We start from the raw sequence: 20,233 nt of genomic DNA on the forward strand, positions 1-20,233 counted from the left end.
TTGAGTAAAGTGTTTGAATAATACTATTGTTCAATATATTCATTGAATATATTCATCAAATAATCATTTATGCCGTTCAGTGAGGTCTACAGAAGGTTGGCTAATGTGCATTGAGTTATGCATCCATTGAAAAGCATAGTTATTCAGGGAATTAGTTCACCTAGATTTCAATCAGCTTTGCTAATTTAATTACTTTAAAAGCAGAAAAGGTATCTTTGTGCAGAGGAAAATGGGGGAAAAAAGTAAGAAAAAGCAAGAACAAACTAAGTAGAGAGGAAGTGGGGAAAGCATCCAAAGTGTTCAGGGCACAAAGAGGGGAGGCAGCTTGGAAAGCATGCAAATTATAGGAAGAAGGTGCAGTATTACGGGAAATGGAGATGGAATGGTGAGATATAACAGAAAGAACACTAGCCTGGGAAGGGTAGATCTATGAATTCTGTATAAGTAAGCTGAATTATCCTCACAGGCTGAGAGATGGAAAAACACTTTCTTTTTCTGATATAAACATTGCTAATGGGAGTATTTTGCTGCACCTACAACTTACCCTTCTTTTTTTTTTTTTTTGACAGGAAGAAAGAGAAACATAAATAGTGGCAAAGATGATAAAGCAGAGAGCAGAAGTAGAGAATCATAAAAAAGCAAGTTGGTAACAATCTTGAGAGTTCCTCCTGTACATTTTTTTTACAATTTAATCAAAACATCATCACAGTGCTTTTTGTTTTTAAACACCAAGGATCATCTCAGTGTTAGGACAAAAAGGAAAAAAAACCCAAACATTGGCACAACAGTTTCCATAAACAACCAAGCAAATAATGAAGCTTAACTTCAGATGTTCATTTAGTAACTGCGTTTTCCCTTTATTTTCTTTGTTTGCTGATATAAGGAAGTGTGCATCCATTTTATGGTTGCTGAGTGTTTGTGTTTATTTCGCAGACTACCCACTGCTTCCTTACTGACTACCAGAGGTGTAAGGTCCACAGGCTCAGAAACACTGGTTTGCTTCATTCTCTGGCTCTAAGAAGGCTTCGTTGTTCATATACTGTTCCTGATAGATGTTTGTTCAGTCTGCTCTTAAATTGATGTAAGCTCCACCAGTCCCCACACTCCACCCCACCAGGGTATATCTATGCCAGTGCTCTGCTACAGAAGAAGAGGGAACAGGAAGCCTCCTGGGAACACCAAGATTCAGTATAACACCCTTCAAAGTCACTCTAAAAGCTGTGCATACACCAGCTATTCAAACTGTTGCACATCTGCTACAGGAGCTGAAAAACTATTTGTACAAGTCACTAACCTTGCAATGCCTTCGTTTCTTGTTCAATGGCGAGAGCACCAATATAAGGTGATTTGCAGGTCCTTATGAAAAAGCCAAGAGAAAACAGAGAGGTAACAAAAAATAACCTTGTCTTGTTCAGACAACCTGTCTCTTATCATCAAATAAGTAAAGCTGTAACATTAACATTATATTGATACTCATTGCTTTTTAAGGCTCTTCAGAAACAAGCCAGGTAAGGCGTGACAACCCATGAGCAAACATAGCCCTCCTGGTCTGCATGCTGGCCACGTTGTTCATTTCTGCCATGACCACTGCCAGTGGTAGTGCAGCAGAGTCCATGGTTCTCAGGCTGTCATTAACGTGTAATAAGAAATAGAGCCCTCTCTTCAAAATGTTGACGATTCAGACAGAGAAAACACGTGCTGTGGAAGAGGAGATGTCCAGAGAGGTGATGTGGTTTATCCAGCATCACTCAGCACATCAGAGGCAGAGCTAAGAAAAGAGCCATGACCTCTCATAGCCCCATCCTTTGCTTTCATCTTCCTTAGCTTACTGATTCTAACTGTTTCGTGTCTATTATTAACTTTTAAGTTCTTGGAGGAACAAATAAGCCCTTGGGTACGTCAGGAGATAAACCTCTGGATACTGTAATATTAAAAGTAGAATTCCACAAAGAGTTAAATAGTGCTTAATATACACATGTGGTACGTAAAAACATCAGCCTAGGTATTTACTTGCCAACTGACTACAGGAAGGAAAATAAAAGACTAGATGGAAAAGCACTCATCTGGTCATTTAGCACTAGTCTGGAGCTGGTTGGTTTGGCTTTTACACCTGACTTTCGCATCAGCTTCTGCAGTGGCTTGGGACAAATCTCCTTCCTCTCCAGGCTTCAGGACCTTAGCTGCCCAACATCCACTTCTCTGAAAATATCACTTGTAAAGTACATCTTCAGTAGGCTTCGTAACCTTAGGCATGCTTGGCCTTTTTTATAGCCAGTGGTGGCAAAATCCCATCTTGTTTTGTATTTAGGGAAACCACAAACACCACTTAATAACCCAGCAGCTGCTGAGTGTGATGCTTTGCCAGCTGCTAATTGCTGTGGTCTCTTCTCCGCAGCAATGAATGTGTTTTGAAAGAGGGCAGACACAGTTCACTGTTTTCTTTGTTACTTTGGTAAACTGTGTAATTAAAAAAAAAATTAAACTCAGAAGTAGCCAAAATGACTTTTTTTTTTAAGTCATAATGTCTATATTTCGCCTACACAACTACTACTGCATTTCTCATCGCCTTCATGCCAAACAGATAACCCATCTCTCCCATGCTCTCCCACTGTAAATAAAAAATTCTCTCTGCAGCAAATGATCTTCAACATTAATAAGTATTGCTGCTCCATTCAGGCTACTTTTGTAATGCTTTAGTCAACTTCGAAAAAAAAAAAGAATTGACAAAATCAAAAGATTTCCACTTGAACAAGTGATGGTCAATGGCTGCATTACAGTTTGTAACTCTGTAGCAGTTATAAAGTACTGCAATAGTGCAATGAAAACAGGATTATATCTGTGGTTTATGCTGGCTGGTGGGACACTTTCACCAGGCTATTATCAAGCTCATTTAACATTAGAAAAACAACTTATCATTTGGTAAAACTATATTTTATAACAAGAAACTCTAACTTACCTGTGTGTCAGTGTATTATTACAGCCGGACCCCAGCTTTCGAATGGCATTAACAATCAGTGATTTGTTTCTGAGAAAGGGAGTCACTGCTTTAAGCCTTTGAAATTGAAACTGCTTGTCTCTAAGGTAATATAAACTGCACGAGTGAAACCTGATCACCTCTCCTGGCACGCTGTTCAAACCAGAACCATAATGTGTCTCCTATCATCAGAAAGATACGAGGAAATGGCAGCATTTGTTTAAAGTTGCAAACTTTATCTGCATCTTTTGAGCGCTCATCAGCATCAGCTCTAATGCTGCACGCTTTGTGCTTTCACATTAGCGACAGCACAACCTGAAGACATGCACGTCCAAAGCAGCAGGCAGTGATCGGTGACCCTCCGTGAAACATGCGTAGCCTGTGCACTTGCAAGCCAAGAAGTCCCTTGACAATGCCAATCTTGCATGAACACATGCAGAAGACTCCGTCCAAAAAGCCTGCCTTTCACATGGCATTTCTAAAGGAATGGCCTGGAGGATCTGGCTGGTTCCCCATTTCAGATGCTACTTCATTCCTAACTTTCGTCTCATCCAACTTATGCTTGCTCCCTGATACTAACTTTACTGCAATAGCAAAACACCAAGAAAGGCCTTCATGAAATACTTCTTGAGTCTCAGCACCCCTTCATAGTACAGCTTCTACATTTTTTTCAGCAGAACTTTGTCCATGTGAAAAACTTGAAACCTCTGTATGGAATTACGGTAAACTTCTGAAATCATATAACTGACCTAAGAAGCTTAACCCCCACCCTGTTTGCTCTTTGACATTTTACATCAGATCTGTAGTTTGGGTTTTCTTGGGCAAGTAAATTGCCTGCTAGAGACAAATATTCTTTTAGGCACGCATTACATTTAACAATGCATTACACAAATATTCAGACGGGTCTTTCTATTAATATTTTAAATTACAGTGGTTTTCGTAAGTAACTGAAGCCTGGGTTTTGTTATTAAGGTATAATTTGGTTACTGTACATGCTAATCAATTCCTGCGTTGGACTAGGCAGCTGAGCCACTCCCCACCAGCAAGCCCATAACTTGATATTTAATAACTAAGCAATTGAATAAGTGTTTATGTCCTGCCTTATGCATCTTATCAAGCATCAGCGCTTCAGCAGTCATTTTTACCTGGGATATGGCTATATTGCTGAGTAATGCTACAAAAAAAGCAGAAAGCTTGAACTCCTTGCTTGTTAAATGAATTCTTCACAGTATAATTCATTTATTTTAAACTTACTGTGGCTTTTATCTGAGAATTATATATGAATGTTAGTGGTTTTACAGAGAGGAGGGTATCACACAGCCTAACTCACGTGGACCTTGGTACTGTCCCCAGAGAAGCTGATGCCTCCAGAGGGTGACTGAAGGTGCCAGAGCTCTGAGCTGAAGTGCAGGAAACATAGAGCCTCCCAGCTGCCTGCTGGAGGGAGCTACCTGCCAGGCGAGCACCTTCCTCCTGGTACTGCTGCTCGAATGCCTGACAAAAGCCATGGCCCGCTGAATAAGGTTCAGTTCACATCACTAATTCAAAGGCCAAAATCACTGTCGGAATATTGTAATTACCTGCATACTGAGAAAGCTAAAATTAAACTTTAAATCTAAACTTTATTATGGCATTAAAGGCATCTGAGCAATTGTAACTGTCCTATAGAGACTGAAAAGAAAAAAGCCCCAACAGCCCAGTTTTTATTAATTGCACTGCATGGTTACAATCCCATCACTTAAATGTCAAACCTGTTTAAGCATCTTTATGACACCCACAGTTGTATCCCCATCATATCTAGCATATAAATGTTATGCACTGCCACTCTCTACTGTATTTGGTTACGTGGTTGTGTTTATGTATTAAAAGACAACTGTAAGGTGCAGAAAATCTGAAGAGCTCCAGATTACGGAGTGTCAGAGTCCCTCACTACAGAGTTCATTCTGTTAAACCGGTCAAATTTCTACCCTCCAGAGTCTTCCTAGGGGCTGTGTTCCCTGCCTGAGATCTGAAGGGTGCCTAGATCAGAGAGGGCACTAGCTGAAGAATTTTACCTTATCACAGCTTAAGCTGATTCACACCTCGGTGTTACAGGCAGAGGTTAGTCCTGGTCTGTGCCCCCACTTTCTACTGCCTTCCCAACTGCATTGCCCTGCTTACATCAAACTGTCCCACCCACCCAATTGAAAAATAAACTTTGTTCTTCTTTGTTCTTTTCTGGCAATGTTAGTTTTCAGCTGAGCGAGGGAGCAAAATTGGCGTACTCCAAGGCTGAGCAATTCTGAGTCCTCATGCAAGGAAGGCCACAGCAACCACAAGTGAAAACAGGTCTCCCCTTGCCCCCTCCTTTTTTGGAGGTGCACTCTTAGAGTAGCTCCAGTTTGTCTCTAAACCCCGCTCTAAGGTATCTGGCTGTGTATTGTTGTAGAGAGCAAATTCAGTGCTGCACGTGTTTCTCTGCTCTTCCTTTTTAGTAGAAACTAGCTTTTTCTTTCCAGAAGGGATGCTTTGGGTTTTGATATTATTCTGTTCCCAGTTGGAAACAATTTGCCCACTCATTAATGAAAGTAGAACCAAAGTGCCTTTTCCCTTCCGTATTGAATTCAGTTAAAAAGATTTATAAGCTTGATCAGTGTTTGAAGAATAACAATTGCTTTAATCTTTGCTGGAAAGCATGGCTGGGTGATTTGTTTGTGTCTGTCTCTCAGAGACACAGCTGGCTAACAAGTGTTATAGAAGACATACACATAATGGTATGAAACACAGAAGATTCACTCTAACAGATTTTTGTTTTTAAAATGCATATTGCCTTAAAACTGTTTTGGATTGTCGCGGTAGGGTCCCAACCACTGCATGCTGCTGTCTGAAAACTCTGCTTTCTTTCAATGGGAATGATACAAACGAGCAATAGCAGCTGAAAAGCCTCATAAGGGCTTTTGAGACTGACACGAGCTGAGCAACCACACTGAAATCTCCCAATGCCACCTCTGTCTAGCTGGAGATCTGTTTGTTTCTTCTTCTACATTTATGTCCTTAATATGGCAATACTGTTTCACATGCCACAATGCAATAATTGTTCCCCTCTCCATTAGCTGTGAGGTGGAGGAAGTACTTGTAATTTTTAATTTTTGCTTTCCCTTCTCTCCCAGACTTGTTCAGGACAAAAAAGTTGCAGTTGTCAACTCTAATTAAAATATGATGAAGCTCACAGTGTATAAAAACATTGTAAAAATCAGGCAAAACAGGAATGCAACTACACACTAGACATTCACGTATGAAAACCCTAACAAACACGTGCTGGAAGTTGCCCCTCTCACTACAAATCATACCAGCGCTAAATTTTTTGTCGCTCCCCAACAGCTTTGTAACTGTGCCTCTAAAGTAGGGACAAGCTTATCAGTAGCTCAAGGTATCCTATCTTTATTTTGAAGACAATGTTAAGCTTCACATTGTTCTTGTGTGGTACTTGAAATAAGCAGGATCTGTGAGGTGAATCAGCAAAGACATGGAGGCACGCTGCTACTCCCCAGACAGCACTAGATCAGCTATTGCATCCTAACGACATCTGCGGGACACAGCATCAGATCTGCTCTGTTCCCTACAGAGACTCTTCTGCAGCTCAAACAATAAGGGGATGTGAGTCTCAAGAAAAGCAGAAACTGCTATTATGTTCTGAATGGCCACGGCATACAGCACAATACTGAATGCAGAATCCCAAAGGAATTTATTTAAAAGGAAAATAAATCTCAGTAAAAGCCTCAGGTTTGGAAAAGGAAGGGGTTTTTACGTGGTTACTTTTCCGGGGAGATACTCGGATATTAAGAGGATGGGTGACTCAGAAATGCCACAGATGTTTACAATTCTACCCTTTACAGAGTGTCTTCTATAAAAAGATGCCAGACAACTTTATAAGCCTTGATGGATTGAGCATTTCAACATCCTGTTGGGTCAGATGATGGCAACATAATATTCACATTAAAGATAAAATAAGACACTTTTCCACAGTCATAAAGGAAAACAAGAAACAGTAAGCAGCCTCAGCTTTTCTTCACTGCGGAGTTAATCTGGTTAGTTGGCACCTGCGTAATGTATGCTGAGTCCCAGCATTCACATCAAAACCCAACCCCATTTCTACATCCCTCTCTGCTTCTCCTTCTACACAGAAAGCCTTATCCTACAACTCTTCACATGGAGAATGTTTTCTCTCCAGCCGATGGCATTCTTTGTACTGTGTATGACTTCTTACCCCATCAATGATGCCTGGGAGTTACCTGTCCTTTGTAAGAAAGACGGGAAGTGCTAGAGAACTAGCAGCAGGCTAGCAGCAATCCTTGCCACCATTGTCAGGCAAATGTGTTCTGGCATAAAACCACCCTACCACGACCTGGAAAATATTGTTATGACCCTGGCTGACTTTGGGTAGAAGTTTATCTGCATAGATGAGATCAGTTAATGACAGTAACTGCTGGGAAAAGGTGCACATGCTGATAAGTGAGTGCACTTCTCAGTGTGGTCATGTAAATGTTTGGCATTCCCATGTACAATGTGTCAGTTACTGGGGAGCTGGATGCAGAACACCTCCTACGGTACTGTAAAAACTGCCCCTTCCCTCAGGAAAACCAAGCTACTTTCCAGAAAGCCAAGGCTCATGCCAAAACCTTGTATTGGCTTCTTTCAATTATACAAACAGGAAAACAAATGAGAGCAGCAACCTTCACTCAGACGTGACTTTCTACTCAATGGTTTCCAAACAAAATCAGCTGTGTGGCATATGCTGCCAAAACAATAGCTACCAGATTAGCAGATGGTGTGTTGTGAATTAAATGTTGACACAAAACATAGACATACCACTTGATCCTCTCTTCACACCAAAACTTATTTTCCTGCTATTTTTCTCACCTCATATTTACATGCAGCAATAAATAAATAAATAAATAAAAATTTAGATACTCCATCTGGATTTAGAAGGGACAAGTTAACCTGCAGTAACCTATTACTCTGCCATCTTTCAAAAGAAAATAATGCAGTTTGATTACAGCAAAAGAAAACATGGAGCAAGTGGTTCTGGATACCTCTACATTTATGTTTGTCCCCCTCTGCCTCCATGGCTACAATAACCAGATGCTCCACCAAAGTCCTCTCACAGATCCTTCAGATGCAGAAAAGTGTGAGCTGGGGTTGGCAAGTCCAGAACTACATATGTACTAATCCTCCAGCTGGCTGCAGCTAAATCTCTGTAATGTTAGCCATCACATCTCAGTTCTGCCTGCTTGTTACCTAGGGGAGCACTAATCTGGGTCTCTCCCTAACCCCCAGGTATTGGTTTTATCAAAGTTTGAAGTTTCTACCCTTCTTTCTAACATGGCTGAAACTGCCCAATGGCACCAGTCAGTAGAGACAGAAAGGGAGGCACGAGCAGGCAGATGCAATCACATGGGCTTTGTCTCCCCTGGACTCTGGGTAATTTTATTAACTTTCTGTTTACAAATAATAGAAAACAAAACACTGCCGCAAAGCAGCATTTGCATAACCGGGAGCTTCCAGACACCTGAAATCTAGAGTACCAGAAAATGGATGCTTAAATCACAACGTATTTTTCTGCTCAAATGACTGCACTTCCAGAGGCACGCCTCAACACCCCTTCCCGATCCCAATGCTTGGGATTAACAGACAGGGGAATCTCACTGCTTCTCTTTTTCTCCTTTCCTACATTTAGCTGCCACTAGCCTGTGTAGTTCTTCCCAGTTTGCACCACCTAGACGAGTCGTGTACAGCTCTCGCGGAGTTTACAGGGGGTTACCAGGGCCACCAGCCACTGCCCACAGGCCAATGCTTGCTCCCTGGCCACGGAGGGTCGGGGCGGCTCGGGTGCTGAGGAGGGGCTCAGTGGTGACATGTTCCTCTTCCCACCGAGCCAGCTTCTCCCCCCACTTCCCGCTTACGATCTGGAGCTGTGCTTGGGGAAGAAGACCGCCGCACCGACCAAAGAAGACACATTCCCCCCCGCTCTCCTCACTCCGCCGGCCGTCTGAGGGGACGGGCGGGGCGGGGCGGGGCCCGGCCGCTCTCCCGCCTCTCCCGCCCCTCCAGCCCGCGCCGCCGGCCTCCGCCCAGGAGGGGGCGCAAGCGCGCAGGGGGTCCCGTCCCTCCCGAGGGGAGGCCCCGCTGGCGGCGCGGGGTGAGTAGCGGCAGGGGAGGGCGGTGAGGGGGTGCGCGGGGTGGCGGCTGCTGGCCGTGAGGCGTTAACCGTCATCTTCCGCCTCCTCAGGCGCTGTTGGAGCATGGCGGCGGCCTAGTCTTGCTCGTTATGTCCTGGGCGTCCCCGCCTGGCTTTTTCTGTGGGAAACTGCCCCCTTCGTCCCCGGCCTAAAGCCGATAGTGGTGTCATGAGTCCCCTCACCGCTCGCGGGGGGAGGTTTCTGCCCTTTCCCTCGCCGCCCTCAAGGTTTGTGCAGCTCGGGGGCAGATACGGCGGAGTCAGGCTGAGGTGCTGGGCGGTTGCTCCTCACGTACGGGCTGGCGGCGGGCCACCAGTGCCTGGCAGTGCTTTGTCCCCGTGTGGTCGTCTTTAACCGACCTTCACGCTGCCCTGACCTCCTTGCCGTGCCTGAGGCCTTACGGGAGAAGGCCTCGGGTGATTGCTGGGTTGGGTTTGTGAATCCTGCTCCGGGGCCCCCAGCTGTGCTCCACTCGTATAAACTACGGGGCAGGGGTGTCCTTAGCACCCTGTCTCCTCTGTCCCCACAGTAAGCAAGGTTTGTGTTTTGTTCACCTTTGCTCAGGTGGCATCTTGCAGGTGACCTGCATCTCCTATGTGAAAATGAGACTTGAGTCTTAGGGCTGTGGGTGGATAGAGTGACCACACTGCAACAGGGTGCAGGCTGTCCTGTCACACATAAGGTTATTAAACAGTAAATGTGCCCTGATACTGTCTTTTTAGCCTGAAGACTGTTGCCAAAGCATTAGCCAAAGTCAGGAGACTTGCTGTATAAAGATGTGCATCTCCAAAAGTTAGTTTTAGGATGCACAAGATGGACAAGACTGAAAGTCACTGTGCTTAAGCTGGGAATGTTAGGTAAGGTCAAAGGCAATCAGTATATACAGAAACAAAAAATCACACTGTAAGACCACAAGCTGAGTGTGAATTCAGTGAATGTAGTTCTTTCAGGTTTTTATAAAAATGACATCTATTTTTCATTCTGGTTTTAGGAAGTATTCAACATCAGTTAAAATGTCTTCTACCAAACTTCCAAATGAAAATGAAACACCCAAAGAGAGAAAACCAGGACTGAGGAGTGTTCAAACAACTATGCTCTTCCGAGCTGTGAACCCAGAGCTTTTCATTAAACCTGTAAGAGGCTCGTTCTGAGAGAAACTAAATATGCTTGGAAAGACACGGTTGCTTGAAAATAATCATCGCAATACTGTGTGCATTATATAATCATTTCTTGTTATGCAAACCACTCAGTAATGTAACTAAAAATATTTTTACTTTTTTCTACTCTGATTGTTAAGAGCCCAGAGCATTACATTGTTTATTCCAGCTTTTATTTCACTGTTATTTTGTCTGATTCTTTTGTACCTAGCCAAGTTGTTTTCAGAAAGACTGTTTGCAGGCATGTTAGCCATGTAATTTGACAGATTAATTAATAGGAGTCCTCTTTAATATTTAAAAGGGAACAAATCATAAAATGCAAGCTTTTTGATGTGAAAGGAGGGGATTTTTTGATATTTTGGGTTTTTCTTTTTCTTGCATTTATAGTTAGGTTGGTGATACTCTGGTTTTATTTACACTTGCAGAACCCAGCAAGACTGGATGAAATTTTATGCATATTGTTATAGTTGAATTGAGACAAACAGAGTCCAAAGTAAATCCAATCTGTATTTATTAAGGTAGGAAAGCAAAAGCAGCGCTGGGCGGCCGGGGAGTCGCAGCTCCACCAAAGGCTCGCGAATTCAAACAAGCTAAACAGCCCCCTTTATAGGTTGATTTTCGCGCCTTTCGGCTTTTTCGGTTATCGTGGCTCCTCCAAGTCTGGGTAGTTTGTTACAGAGATACGAGTTGTCATAGTAACATAGCACTGCAATTTGCAACATTTTGGTTAAACCTCACCAAACAGGATGTTCTCTGGTGCAGAATGGTGCAGAAAGATTGCCTTTTCTCGTCCAACCCAATTTGATCACCAAATTACCTCCAATTACTTATTACAATCCCCCCTTTTTTTTTTTTTTATAAGTAATTTGTTGATCAAATCTAGACAACACTTCACAGGCCGCGTCCAATTCAGGCTCCAATTCTGACTATCAATAGGATAACAACTTTTCTTGTCCCCACGGTTCGGTACCTCTCTGCCTTCCTCGTCTACTCTTTAGCAGAGAGCAACGGGATATTAATATCTTCTCGGCAGCAGCAGGTAGTCTTCAGGGGAATTTAGCTGTTATCCTGTTAATAATTTAGAGTGAGTTATCTCTCAAATATATTTCCACCTGTTTGGTTGTTGGGCCCATTTCTAGGCAAATCTTATAGCACACTATACAATAAAGTTGTCTCTTAAATGAAACACTGTCTCTTAAATGAAAGACAGGACCATTTACAATTTAAACATTGGCAAACAACCCAACATAAATGCCCGGGTTTCAAGCAGGGTATTCCCCGGAAATCTATTTTCACAACAAAAGGGAAAAACCTGAGGGATTCCTATTAGTTTGTATAGTCCACCCCCCCATTTGGTCAGGTATCCTTTCTTCACTTCAAGGTGACTCGTAGTGTATTTGGAACCACTGATCTGGAGTGATTCATTTACCGGTCTCGTTTTTTTCTTATCTTCATTCGGAGGTCTCCTGGTTCCGACGTTACAGTCCACCTTTCTGGGAAGATAGGTCCCTTAATTCTGCTGGCATGAGTCCACCCTTTTTCCGCTGTTCGTACAGCTGTATCTGTGGTAAGTAGAACAACAAAGGGTCCTTCCCAACGAGGCGTCAGGGAGGCTTCTTTCCAGGTTTTGATTAGTACCTGGTCTCCAGGCTGGATTCGGTGTATGGAAATGTCCAAGGGAGGTCTTTGTACTACCAAACCTTTCTTTCTTAGTTCTTGTCTCCTTTTTGTCAGTTCTAAAATATATTCTGTTAAAATTTTATCTTCGACCTTCGGGTGCTCTACTAATAATCCAAAGTCATAAGGCATCCCATACAACATTTCAAAGGGGGATATACCAGTATCTGTCCTTGGTTGAGTTCTAATGTAAAGCAAGGTCAGCGATAGACATTTAACCCAATTCAATTTTGTTTCCACCATAAGCTTGGTTAGGTGTTTCTTTATTTCCCCATTCATTCTTTCTACTTTCCCGGAACTCTGTGGGTGCCAGGGAGTATGGTATTCCCATTTTGTACCAAACAATTCAGTTGTTTCTTTAATTATTTTGGACGTAAAATGTGGGCCTCGGTCTGAGTCAATTACCGCAATAGTTCCATACCTTGGAATAATTTCTTCCAAGAGAATTTTAATAACTGTCTTTGCAGTAGCCCTTACCACTGGAAAGGCTTCTACAAAGTGCGTAAGATGATCAACCAAGACTAATAAATACTGATATCTCCCAACCTTCGGCAATTCAGTAAAATCCACCTGTATTTTCTCAAAGGGTCTTTTAGCCAGTTCGCGACCTCCCTGAACCTTTTCCCTAAGTTGTCGTTTATTCACTTTGTGACAGGTTAAACATCCCTCTAAAATCTTTTTAGCTAGACCATATACTCCAACACAGGCATAGTTTGTTTCGAACTGGTCTACTAAAGCCTGAATTCCCCAATGGGTTTTATGGTGTAATTTATTCAGTATTCCCCTAGCTAATCCCTTTGGAAGAATTTCTCTGCCATCTGGTAGCAGCCATTTATCACCATCTCTTTTTGCTCCAATTTGTTTTAGTTTATCCAATTCCTGGAGAGTAAAAGCCTTATCTATTTTTAGCTTTTCTGGCTCTTCCCTCAAGGTCTGAACCATTAATAATGCAGCCCTTTTTGCCTCTGCATCGGCTAGATTGTTTCCTCTTACTGTGTGGGTTAGTCCCTTCTGATGTCCTTTTACATGGACTATGGCTATCTTTAGTGGACCCCTTAAAGCCTTTAATACCTCTTGGATTAGTTTTTCATGGACTAATCCCTTCCCCTGGGTGTTAATTAAGCCTCTCTCCTCCCAAATTTTTCCAAAAGTATGTACTACCCCAAAGGCATATTTTGAATCGGTATAAATGGTTCCAATTTTATTCTCCAAAAGTTTTAATGCTCTCAGTATGGCATATAACTCACACGCTTGTGCGGACCAAGATTTACTTAATGGTCCTGATTCTTTTATCTGAAAGGTGCACCCATCCACAATAGCATATCCCGATTTCCGTTGTCCTTCAACCACTCGTGAGGAGCCATCCACAAATAATTTTTCTCCATCGTCTAATTCATCCTCCTCCAAATCCTCCCTTATCTTAGTCTGCAAATTTATTAGTTGGAGACAATCATGTGTCAAATCTTCTCTAGGTTCTCCGTATAAAAATTGGGCAGGATTCTGAATAGAGGTTGTTTCCATTTCTAACCTAGGGGAGTTAATCAAAATTCCCTCATATTTTAGTAATCGACTGTCCGTAAGCCACTTATCAGCTCGTTGTTGCAATACTCCTCGAATGTTGTGGGGGGTGTATACCTTTAGTTCACCTCCCAAGGTGACCTTTCCAACCTCTTCTACCAGTAACGCAGTGGCCACTATTGCTTGTAAACAAGTGGGCCACCCGCGGCTTACAGGATCTAGTATTTTAGAATAATATCCTACAGGCTTTCTCTGTCCTGCCCACCCTTGGGTCAGGACCCCATAGGCTGTCCCGTTTTCCACATTGATAAAAAGTTGAAAGGGTTTACGGATATCTGGTAAACTGAGGACAGGTGCCTCTACCAGGTCTCTTTTCATGTTTTCCCAACGCTCCTCATCTTCAAGGGTCCATTTTACTAACCCGTTCTTAGTTAGTTTTTCATACAAAAATTTTACTTTACTGCTGTAATTTTCTATCCACTGTCGACAATACCCTAATAATCCCAATAACTGTCTTATCTGTCTTTTATTAGTGGGCGCTGTTAGAGACAAAATTCCTTTCACTCTTTCAGGGTCTAATTTCTTGTGTCCCTTTGTGAGCCAATGCCCCAAATATTTTACCTCTTCTTCAGTAAACTGCAATTTGGACTTAGAGACCTTCAATCCCTTAAGGCCTAAAAAGTTCAATAATTTGATGCTTTCATCTCTGACCTCTTCTTGGGTTTTTCCAGCAATCAATAAATCGTCCACATATTGTATCAGGATTAGTCCCTGGCTTAATTCATAAGATTCCAATAACTGTTCAAAAGCTTGTCCAAACAAGTTCGGGGATTCTGTGAATCCCTGAGGCAAAACGGTCCACCGTAATTGTTGTTTTCTATGGGTCTTGGGGTCCTCCCACTCGAAAGCAAAATAGTCCCTACATTCTTTCTCTAAGGGACAGGCCCAAAAAGCATCCTTTAAATCTATAACACTATACCATTTATAGTCTGGACTTAACCGATTAAGTATAGTGTGTGGGTTAGCTACCACAGGAAACCGGGTAATGGTACGTTTGTTTATAGCTCTCAGATCTTGTACTAAGCGATAGGACCCATCTGGCTTCTTTATGGGCAATATGGGAGTATTGTGAGGAGACATACAGGGTTCTAAAAGCCCTTGGGCCAAAAGCCTCTCAATTATTGGCTGTAACCCTTCTCTCCCTTCTCTGGACATGGGATACTGTTTTATCCTAATTGGCTGGTCTGGGTCTTTTATAGAGATCGTGATCGGTTCGATATTTAATTTTCCCACCAATCCTGGGCTATACCAAGTTTCTGGATTAATCTTGGCTTTATCTTCTGCAGTTAATAAGCATAATCTTACTTTTAATTTCTCCTGATCTACTTCCAAATTAATTCCTAATTCCACCATCAGATCTCGTCCCAAAAGATTATACTCAGCTTCTGGGACCAGTAAAAATGTTCCCATTCCATATTTATTGGGGGCTTCTATTGCTACATTTCTTATTAGGGGCACCTTGAAAGGTTCCCCCTTCGCGCCAATTACTTGGAGTTTATCCTTTGATTCAACACATCCAAATGGTAATTTTTGGACGGTTGATCTTTCAGCGCCTGAGTCCACGAGGAACTCGAACACTTCATGCTGAGGACCTAATTTCAATTTTATCAAGGGCTCGGTAACCTTAGGGGTCCCCAGCAAATAGAGCCCCTGACCCCCCTAATCTTCCTTAAAAATCTCCTCATCCTGTATTCTTTTCCGACAATTCCTCTGCAGATGTCCCTTCCTGTGACAATAAAAACATTCCATGTCCTGTAGACCAAGTCTCTTCTGTTTCAGTTCTATTGGGCCCTTCCGGGGACTTTCTCCTCTTCTGCCCTGATTTTGCCCTTCCCTTACAGCAGCCATCAAGATTCTGGCATGTTTCTTCTGATTTTCTTCTTCCCTTCTCACATACACCTTCTGAGCTTCTCGTAATAATTCATCTAACCCTCTTTCCTGCCAATCTTCTATTTTCTCTAACTTCTTCCTTATATCCATCCAAGATTTAGCTACAAATTGAGTTTTCAGCAGGACTTGACCCACTTGGCTATCGGGGTCTAACCCAGAATATAGCTGCAAACTCTTTCTCAATCTCTCCAGCCATTCAGTGGGGGTTTCATCTTTCCTCTGTTGTTCATTAAAGGCCTTATTAATACTTTTCCCTCTAGGTACAGAATCTCTAATCCCCTGAATTATCATATCCCGGAGATCAACCATGTTATTTCTATGTGCAGGGTCTTGATTGTCCCAATGGGGCCGCTGTAGGGGCCATTTTACATCTCCGGCGGGACCATGCTGATGCCTCTGATCCCAATGTCTCATGCCTGCTGTTCTAATCATCCCACGCTCTTCATTTGTGAACAAGATCTTCAAAATAGACTCCATCTCGTCCCAAGTGTAAATGTTGGGTCCGAGGAATTGATCAAAATGTTCTGCTACGCCTAATGGGTCCTCTAACAAGTGTCCCATTTCTTTCTTAAATTCCCTCACATCCCCGGAGCTGAGAGGTACAGATACAAATCCGACTCCGGGTTGTGCCCCCCCCATAGCGGTTTCCCTTAACGGATACAATAAATTTTCCTCTCTTCTCTCTCTAGTTTGACTTCTAGTTATTATTCGATTAGAAGGAGGAGCATCTTCTCCAGGGTCTGGGGGTGCTGTTGGAGGGAGATCCTGCTCAAATTCTTGTGGTAGCGGAGGAGGGGGAACATAGGGTGGGGGAGACGCTGGAGGTTCGTCTATATCCCACTTTTTTTTCTTATCATTTTTCTTTTCTTTCAATGGAAACAAATTAGTGTTCTGAGCTGTGCCCAGAATCCATAAAAAGGCATATTCAGTCTCCTCCTTATTAAATGGTTGTTTGTTATTAACATATATATTTAATTGTTGACATATCCAATCCTCCAAAGATCCATAAATTGGCCAATATAAATCTTTTCTTATTTGTTTTCCTCCCCATATTTTCATACAATAATGGACCATTTTTTTCCTTAGACTTCCCTTCTCGGTAAGGGGTATCATCCCAATATTGAATCATTTGACCTAAAGGGCTATCTTGGGGTATGTCAGGGAGCCCACCCCCACCCCGTATCTCCTGCATGGAAACAGAAGCCTTACTTTCCTCCTGTCCCATCTTCCGAAAGTGCCTTCTCTCACTCGAAATTCACTCGCTTCCCTCCGTTCGTGGCCCACGCCCTCGCGGACAATGGGAACCGCACTATTAGGAGGTCCACACTCGCTTCGCCCGGCGGACTACTAAGCCCAGTGGACGTCTCAGTCACTCGCACTCCGGGTACCCAAACCCGACCGAACGGAACCGCAATATACTTACTCACTCCCGAGTCTTCATCCGGCTCTTCGTGCACAAAAATTACGGGAAATGCAGGATCTCTTTTCTTTTCTTTTCTCTCTCTCTTTTTTTTTTTTTTTTTTTTTTTTTTTTGCTTTCCTATCTCAGTTCGGAAAATCCAGGTGAGCTAAGTCGGAATCTCCTCCGGGACCATCCGAGGATGGGGCGCCCTCCCAGAGTTGAAGTCCGAGTCGGCTGTCTGGATCCGAGTCACGGCACCAAATTTGTTATAGTTGAATTGAGACAAACAGAGTCCAAAGTAAATCCAATCTGTATTTATTAAGGTAGGAAAGCAAAAGCAGCGCTGGGCGGCCGGGGAGTCGCAGCTCCACCAAAGGCTCGCGAATTCAAACAAGCTAAACAGCCCCCTTTATAGGTTGATTTTCGCGCCTTTCGGCTTTTTCGGTTATCGTGGCTCCTCCAAGTCTGGGTAGTTTGTTACAGAGATACGAGTTGTCATAGTAACATAGCACTGCAATTTGCAACATTTTGGTTAAACCTCACCAAACAGGATGTTCTCTGGTGCAGAATGGTGCAGAAAGATTGCCTTTTCTCGTCCAACCCAATTTGATCACCAAATTACCTCCAATTACTTATTACACATATAATAAAAGTAGATGTTGTAGTGATAATACATGATCTGGTTTAGAGGAATATAATCAAGGTTGCTTGACAGGAGCAGGATTCATTGTCCCAGTAGTTTATCCAGATGAATTATGTTAGAAGTTTGTAATAATTATCTTCAGTAATTGGTTTTGGCCTGTTTATTCATGCTCAAGCAGCATTTGTGACCAGCATAAAACAGAGCACTGGGCATTGCAATGAGAGTCGTCTTCTTCGTAGGTAATTCCTTTTGCTATCAGAAAATCAGGTCTCCCTTCTTGCTGCTTATTAAAGTTATTTGAATCAGTCTATAAGCAGGCAATGATGATTTTTGGAGATGTCACAATAGTTTACGGTTCACTTTCTGAGCTAAGATTGTAGAATGTAATGTTTGTGATGAATGAAAAATGTTTTGACTAAAAATGTACTTTTTTTTCCTTTTTTCTTTTTGGTCAGAACAAACCTGTGATGGCATTTGGTCTCATGGCAATTACCCTCTGTGTGGCCTACCTTGGTTATCTGCATGCAACAGTAGAGAATAAAAAGGACCTTTATGAAGCCATCGACAGTGAGGGGTCCAGGTATATGAGGAGGAAAACTTCCAAGTGGGACTGAGAACATAAGGAAGGAAATCAGCAAATCAGTCACAGAACTTTTCAAGGCAACTACAATTTTTTGCTTGTCCATTATAATAATGGATAAACGTCTGTTGCTATTTAATCCAATTTAAGTTCCTTTATAAAATGCTGTGCCTGTACAAATAAATTGCTATTAAGATACATACAAACATTAAAGTGATTTTAAGAATTGTTGTCTGCAATCTCCACAGAGAAGACATGCATGTCAGAAGACATGCAGTTAACTCGGATGTGCAGTCAAGACTTCTAAATGCCTTAGAAATCTACATGATAGTGAAAACAGGGGTTTGTCTTTTATTTTTTAAACAGAAGGCATAATGTATTGTGCATGAAAAGAAAAAGTTGATCTCTTGATCTGTTGAAAGTTGATAATTGAGTGATGCAAGTAAAATAATTTTAAGGCAAGAAAGATCTGATAAAGCAGTCATTGAAGGGTTCTATTTAATAAAGGAATTTGTAAAATACTGGTCAAAATAATCCTTGCGTCCTAATATACTCTTCCTTACAAATGAAAAAAAAATCAGTAGCTAGTTAGAGAAGAAAAAGTGAAATGAGTACTTCTGCCAAGAGGAAGGCAGGAAGAACTAAGCCATTACCTTTTCTGTTTGGCATCATACAGCAGCAGATGAGTTACATACCAGTATCAGCTTGCCAATCAATATGTACAACTCCAGGTTAGCCAGAGCTTGTGTGGTGTTCTTGACCAGTCAGCAGGACTAGTTTATTTATTTAAGCTGCTTTCAAAAATCAAATTTCTCTATATTGCAAAATACATTATGTAACATTAATATATTATAGGTTACTGAGCTCAAAATAAGGAATGGAAAGTCTTAAAATCAACAGGTCCTTGCAGGCACAGAGAAAAGAACATATCAACCTGAACAAGCCCAGTCTTGCCAACCAGTCCGGTGCGTGGTTGGTGGTGACCCTTGGCAGGTTGGTGCCACTGTGAGCGTGGCTGGAGGGCCGGTGGTCATCGTGGTGTTTCCTTAGCACATGAGGCGGTTCCCATGTGAACCTTTACCTTGAGCAAACTGTACAGGTGGGTGCTTCCCTGCTCCAGCGCTGAGGCCTTCTCCTATGAACTTCTCCAGCTACTTCTGTGTGCCTGACACTTCCTAGGCGGTATCCCATTGACCAAACTCCAGAACATGTGGTGGGAGGGCACATACCAGGCTGTGCCCTTTTTCCACCAAGGACCCTTAGTAATGTTCTAGTTGCATTTTTCCATTCAGCTCCTCATATTTTCAACCCCATCAGGGGCTCCCAGGAAGCTGAGAGAAGTCTTTGTTAACACCCTTCTGGCCATGTCAGGCCAAAGAAGAAAAAACATGCAAGGTCATCTGCTTTGTCATTCTGGGAATTGCTTTGGGTTTTGTTATTGAAAGATTTTTTTTTATTGCAGATAAAAAAGGTGACTGCCTCAGGGCGCAGTAGTTGCTCTATGGGTTTTCTCTGCATCCTAAATTAGGCTGGGCCTTGGTTTGACTACCTCCTTCCTGAGAAGGGAAGTGAGTTCTACCTTTGATAAAGCTATAAAAAACCCAACATTTTTTACAGCCTTTAAAAGCATATTCCTCTTTCTGAGCCTAGCTGCCTCACAACAAGATCTTGAGCAAATCTGAAAGCTTGCAGGTGAGGAAACTGCTTGCTTTTTGATTGGTGAAGGAATTTCCAGGTGAATTCAGAACTATCACATGCTGTGCATATCGTGTAGAATATGTCTTGTTTGATAGGATGTGACGGATCTTTAGAATTAATCTGTTCTTTCAGAGAAGGTCACACAGGATTTTAGCTCTCTTCAGTTTATTAAAATGCACGAGTCTCGTATGTCCGCATGAATTTAACTGAATTATTTCAAAACGAGTGCTATAGTAAACATTTTAACCTATTTTTCTGCCGGCTTTTAAAATACACTCTTTGATCCTTATACCTGCAGATTATTCAAAGTGTGAAAGCCCAGTCTCTCATTTTCACATATTTGGGAATAATGCAGGATTTGGACTCTTAAAATTTTGAATTCTATTTTGTGAAGTGAATATGGAAGTCACTGGGGG

The 20,233-nt window shown here is 42.3% G+C and overlaps 2 protein-coding genes across 7 annotated transcripts in view; one reads left to right on the top strand and one right to left on the bottom strand.

Moving 5' to 3' along the window:
* The window catches only part of GJB7 (gap junction protein beta 7), a 41,546-nt gene that overhangs the window by 4,452 nt on the left and 16,861 nt on the right, over positions 1-20,233 (bottom strand). For 2 of the 5 annotated variants that reach the window (XM_054820613.1, XM_054820612.1), the window contains one exon: positions 1,295-1,356. The exons of 2 other annotated variants lie outside the window; for them this stretch is intronic. Coding sequence is in view for 1 of the 3 variants with exons in the window: in XM_054820612.1 (XP_054676587.1) it covers positions 1,295-1,356 (62 nt within the window). In the remaining 2 variants the exon portion in view is untranslated. Of the gene's footprint in view, positions 1-1,294; positions 1,357-2,956; positions 2,988-20,233 lie in introns of those variants that run through there. One more of the 5 variants, XM_054820614.1, reaches the window with a different exon arrangement.
* Positions 9,124-18,650, top strand: SMIM8 (small integral membrane protein 8). 2 transcript variants are annotated; one of them, XM_054820624.1, is made up of 4 exons: positions 9,124-9,152; positions 9,243-9,419; positions 10,184-10,325; positions 17,995-18,650. In XM_054820624.1, exons 2-4 carry the CDS (start codon positions 9,361-9,363, stop codon positions 18,151-18,153), a joined length of 360 nt encoding a protein of 119 aa, XP_054676599.1. In that variant the 5' UTR covers positions 9,124-9,152; positions 9,243-9,360; the 3' UTR covers positions 18,154-18,650. The 2 variants fall into 2 exon arrangements, with proteins under 2 accessions (XP_054676599.1, XP_054676598.1); XM_054820623.1 differs by lacking the exon at positions 9,124-9,152 and having other exon boundaries at positions 9,176-9,419.

This window comes from Grus americana, chromosome 3 (assembly GCF_028858705.1).
Source record: "Grus americana isolate bGruAme1 chromosome 3, bGruAme1.mat, whole genome shotgun sequence".
Classification (NCBI taxonomy): domain Eukaryota; kingdom Metazoa; phylum Chordata; class Aves; order Gruiformes; family Gruidae; genus Grus; species Grus americana.

What these genes read in the sequence shown, in the direction of transcription:
- SMIM8 (XM_054820624.1), top strand. Translation starts at nt 9,361, where the DNA reads ATGAGTCCCCTCACCGCTCGCGGGGGGAGGTTTCTGCCCTTTCCCTCG. An exon ending in TTTCCCTCGCCGCCCTCAAG is followed by an intron (nt 9,420 to 10,183) that starts GTTTGTGCAGCT and finishes TTCTGGTTTTAG; the next exon opens with GAAGTATTCAACATCAGTTA. An exon ending in CAGAGCTTTTCATTAAACCT is followed by an intron (nt 10,326 to 17,994) that starts GTAAGAGGCTCG and finishes CTTTTTGGTCAG; the next exon opens with AACAAACCTGTGATGGCATT.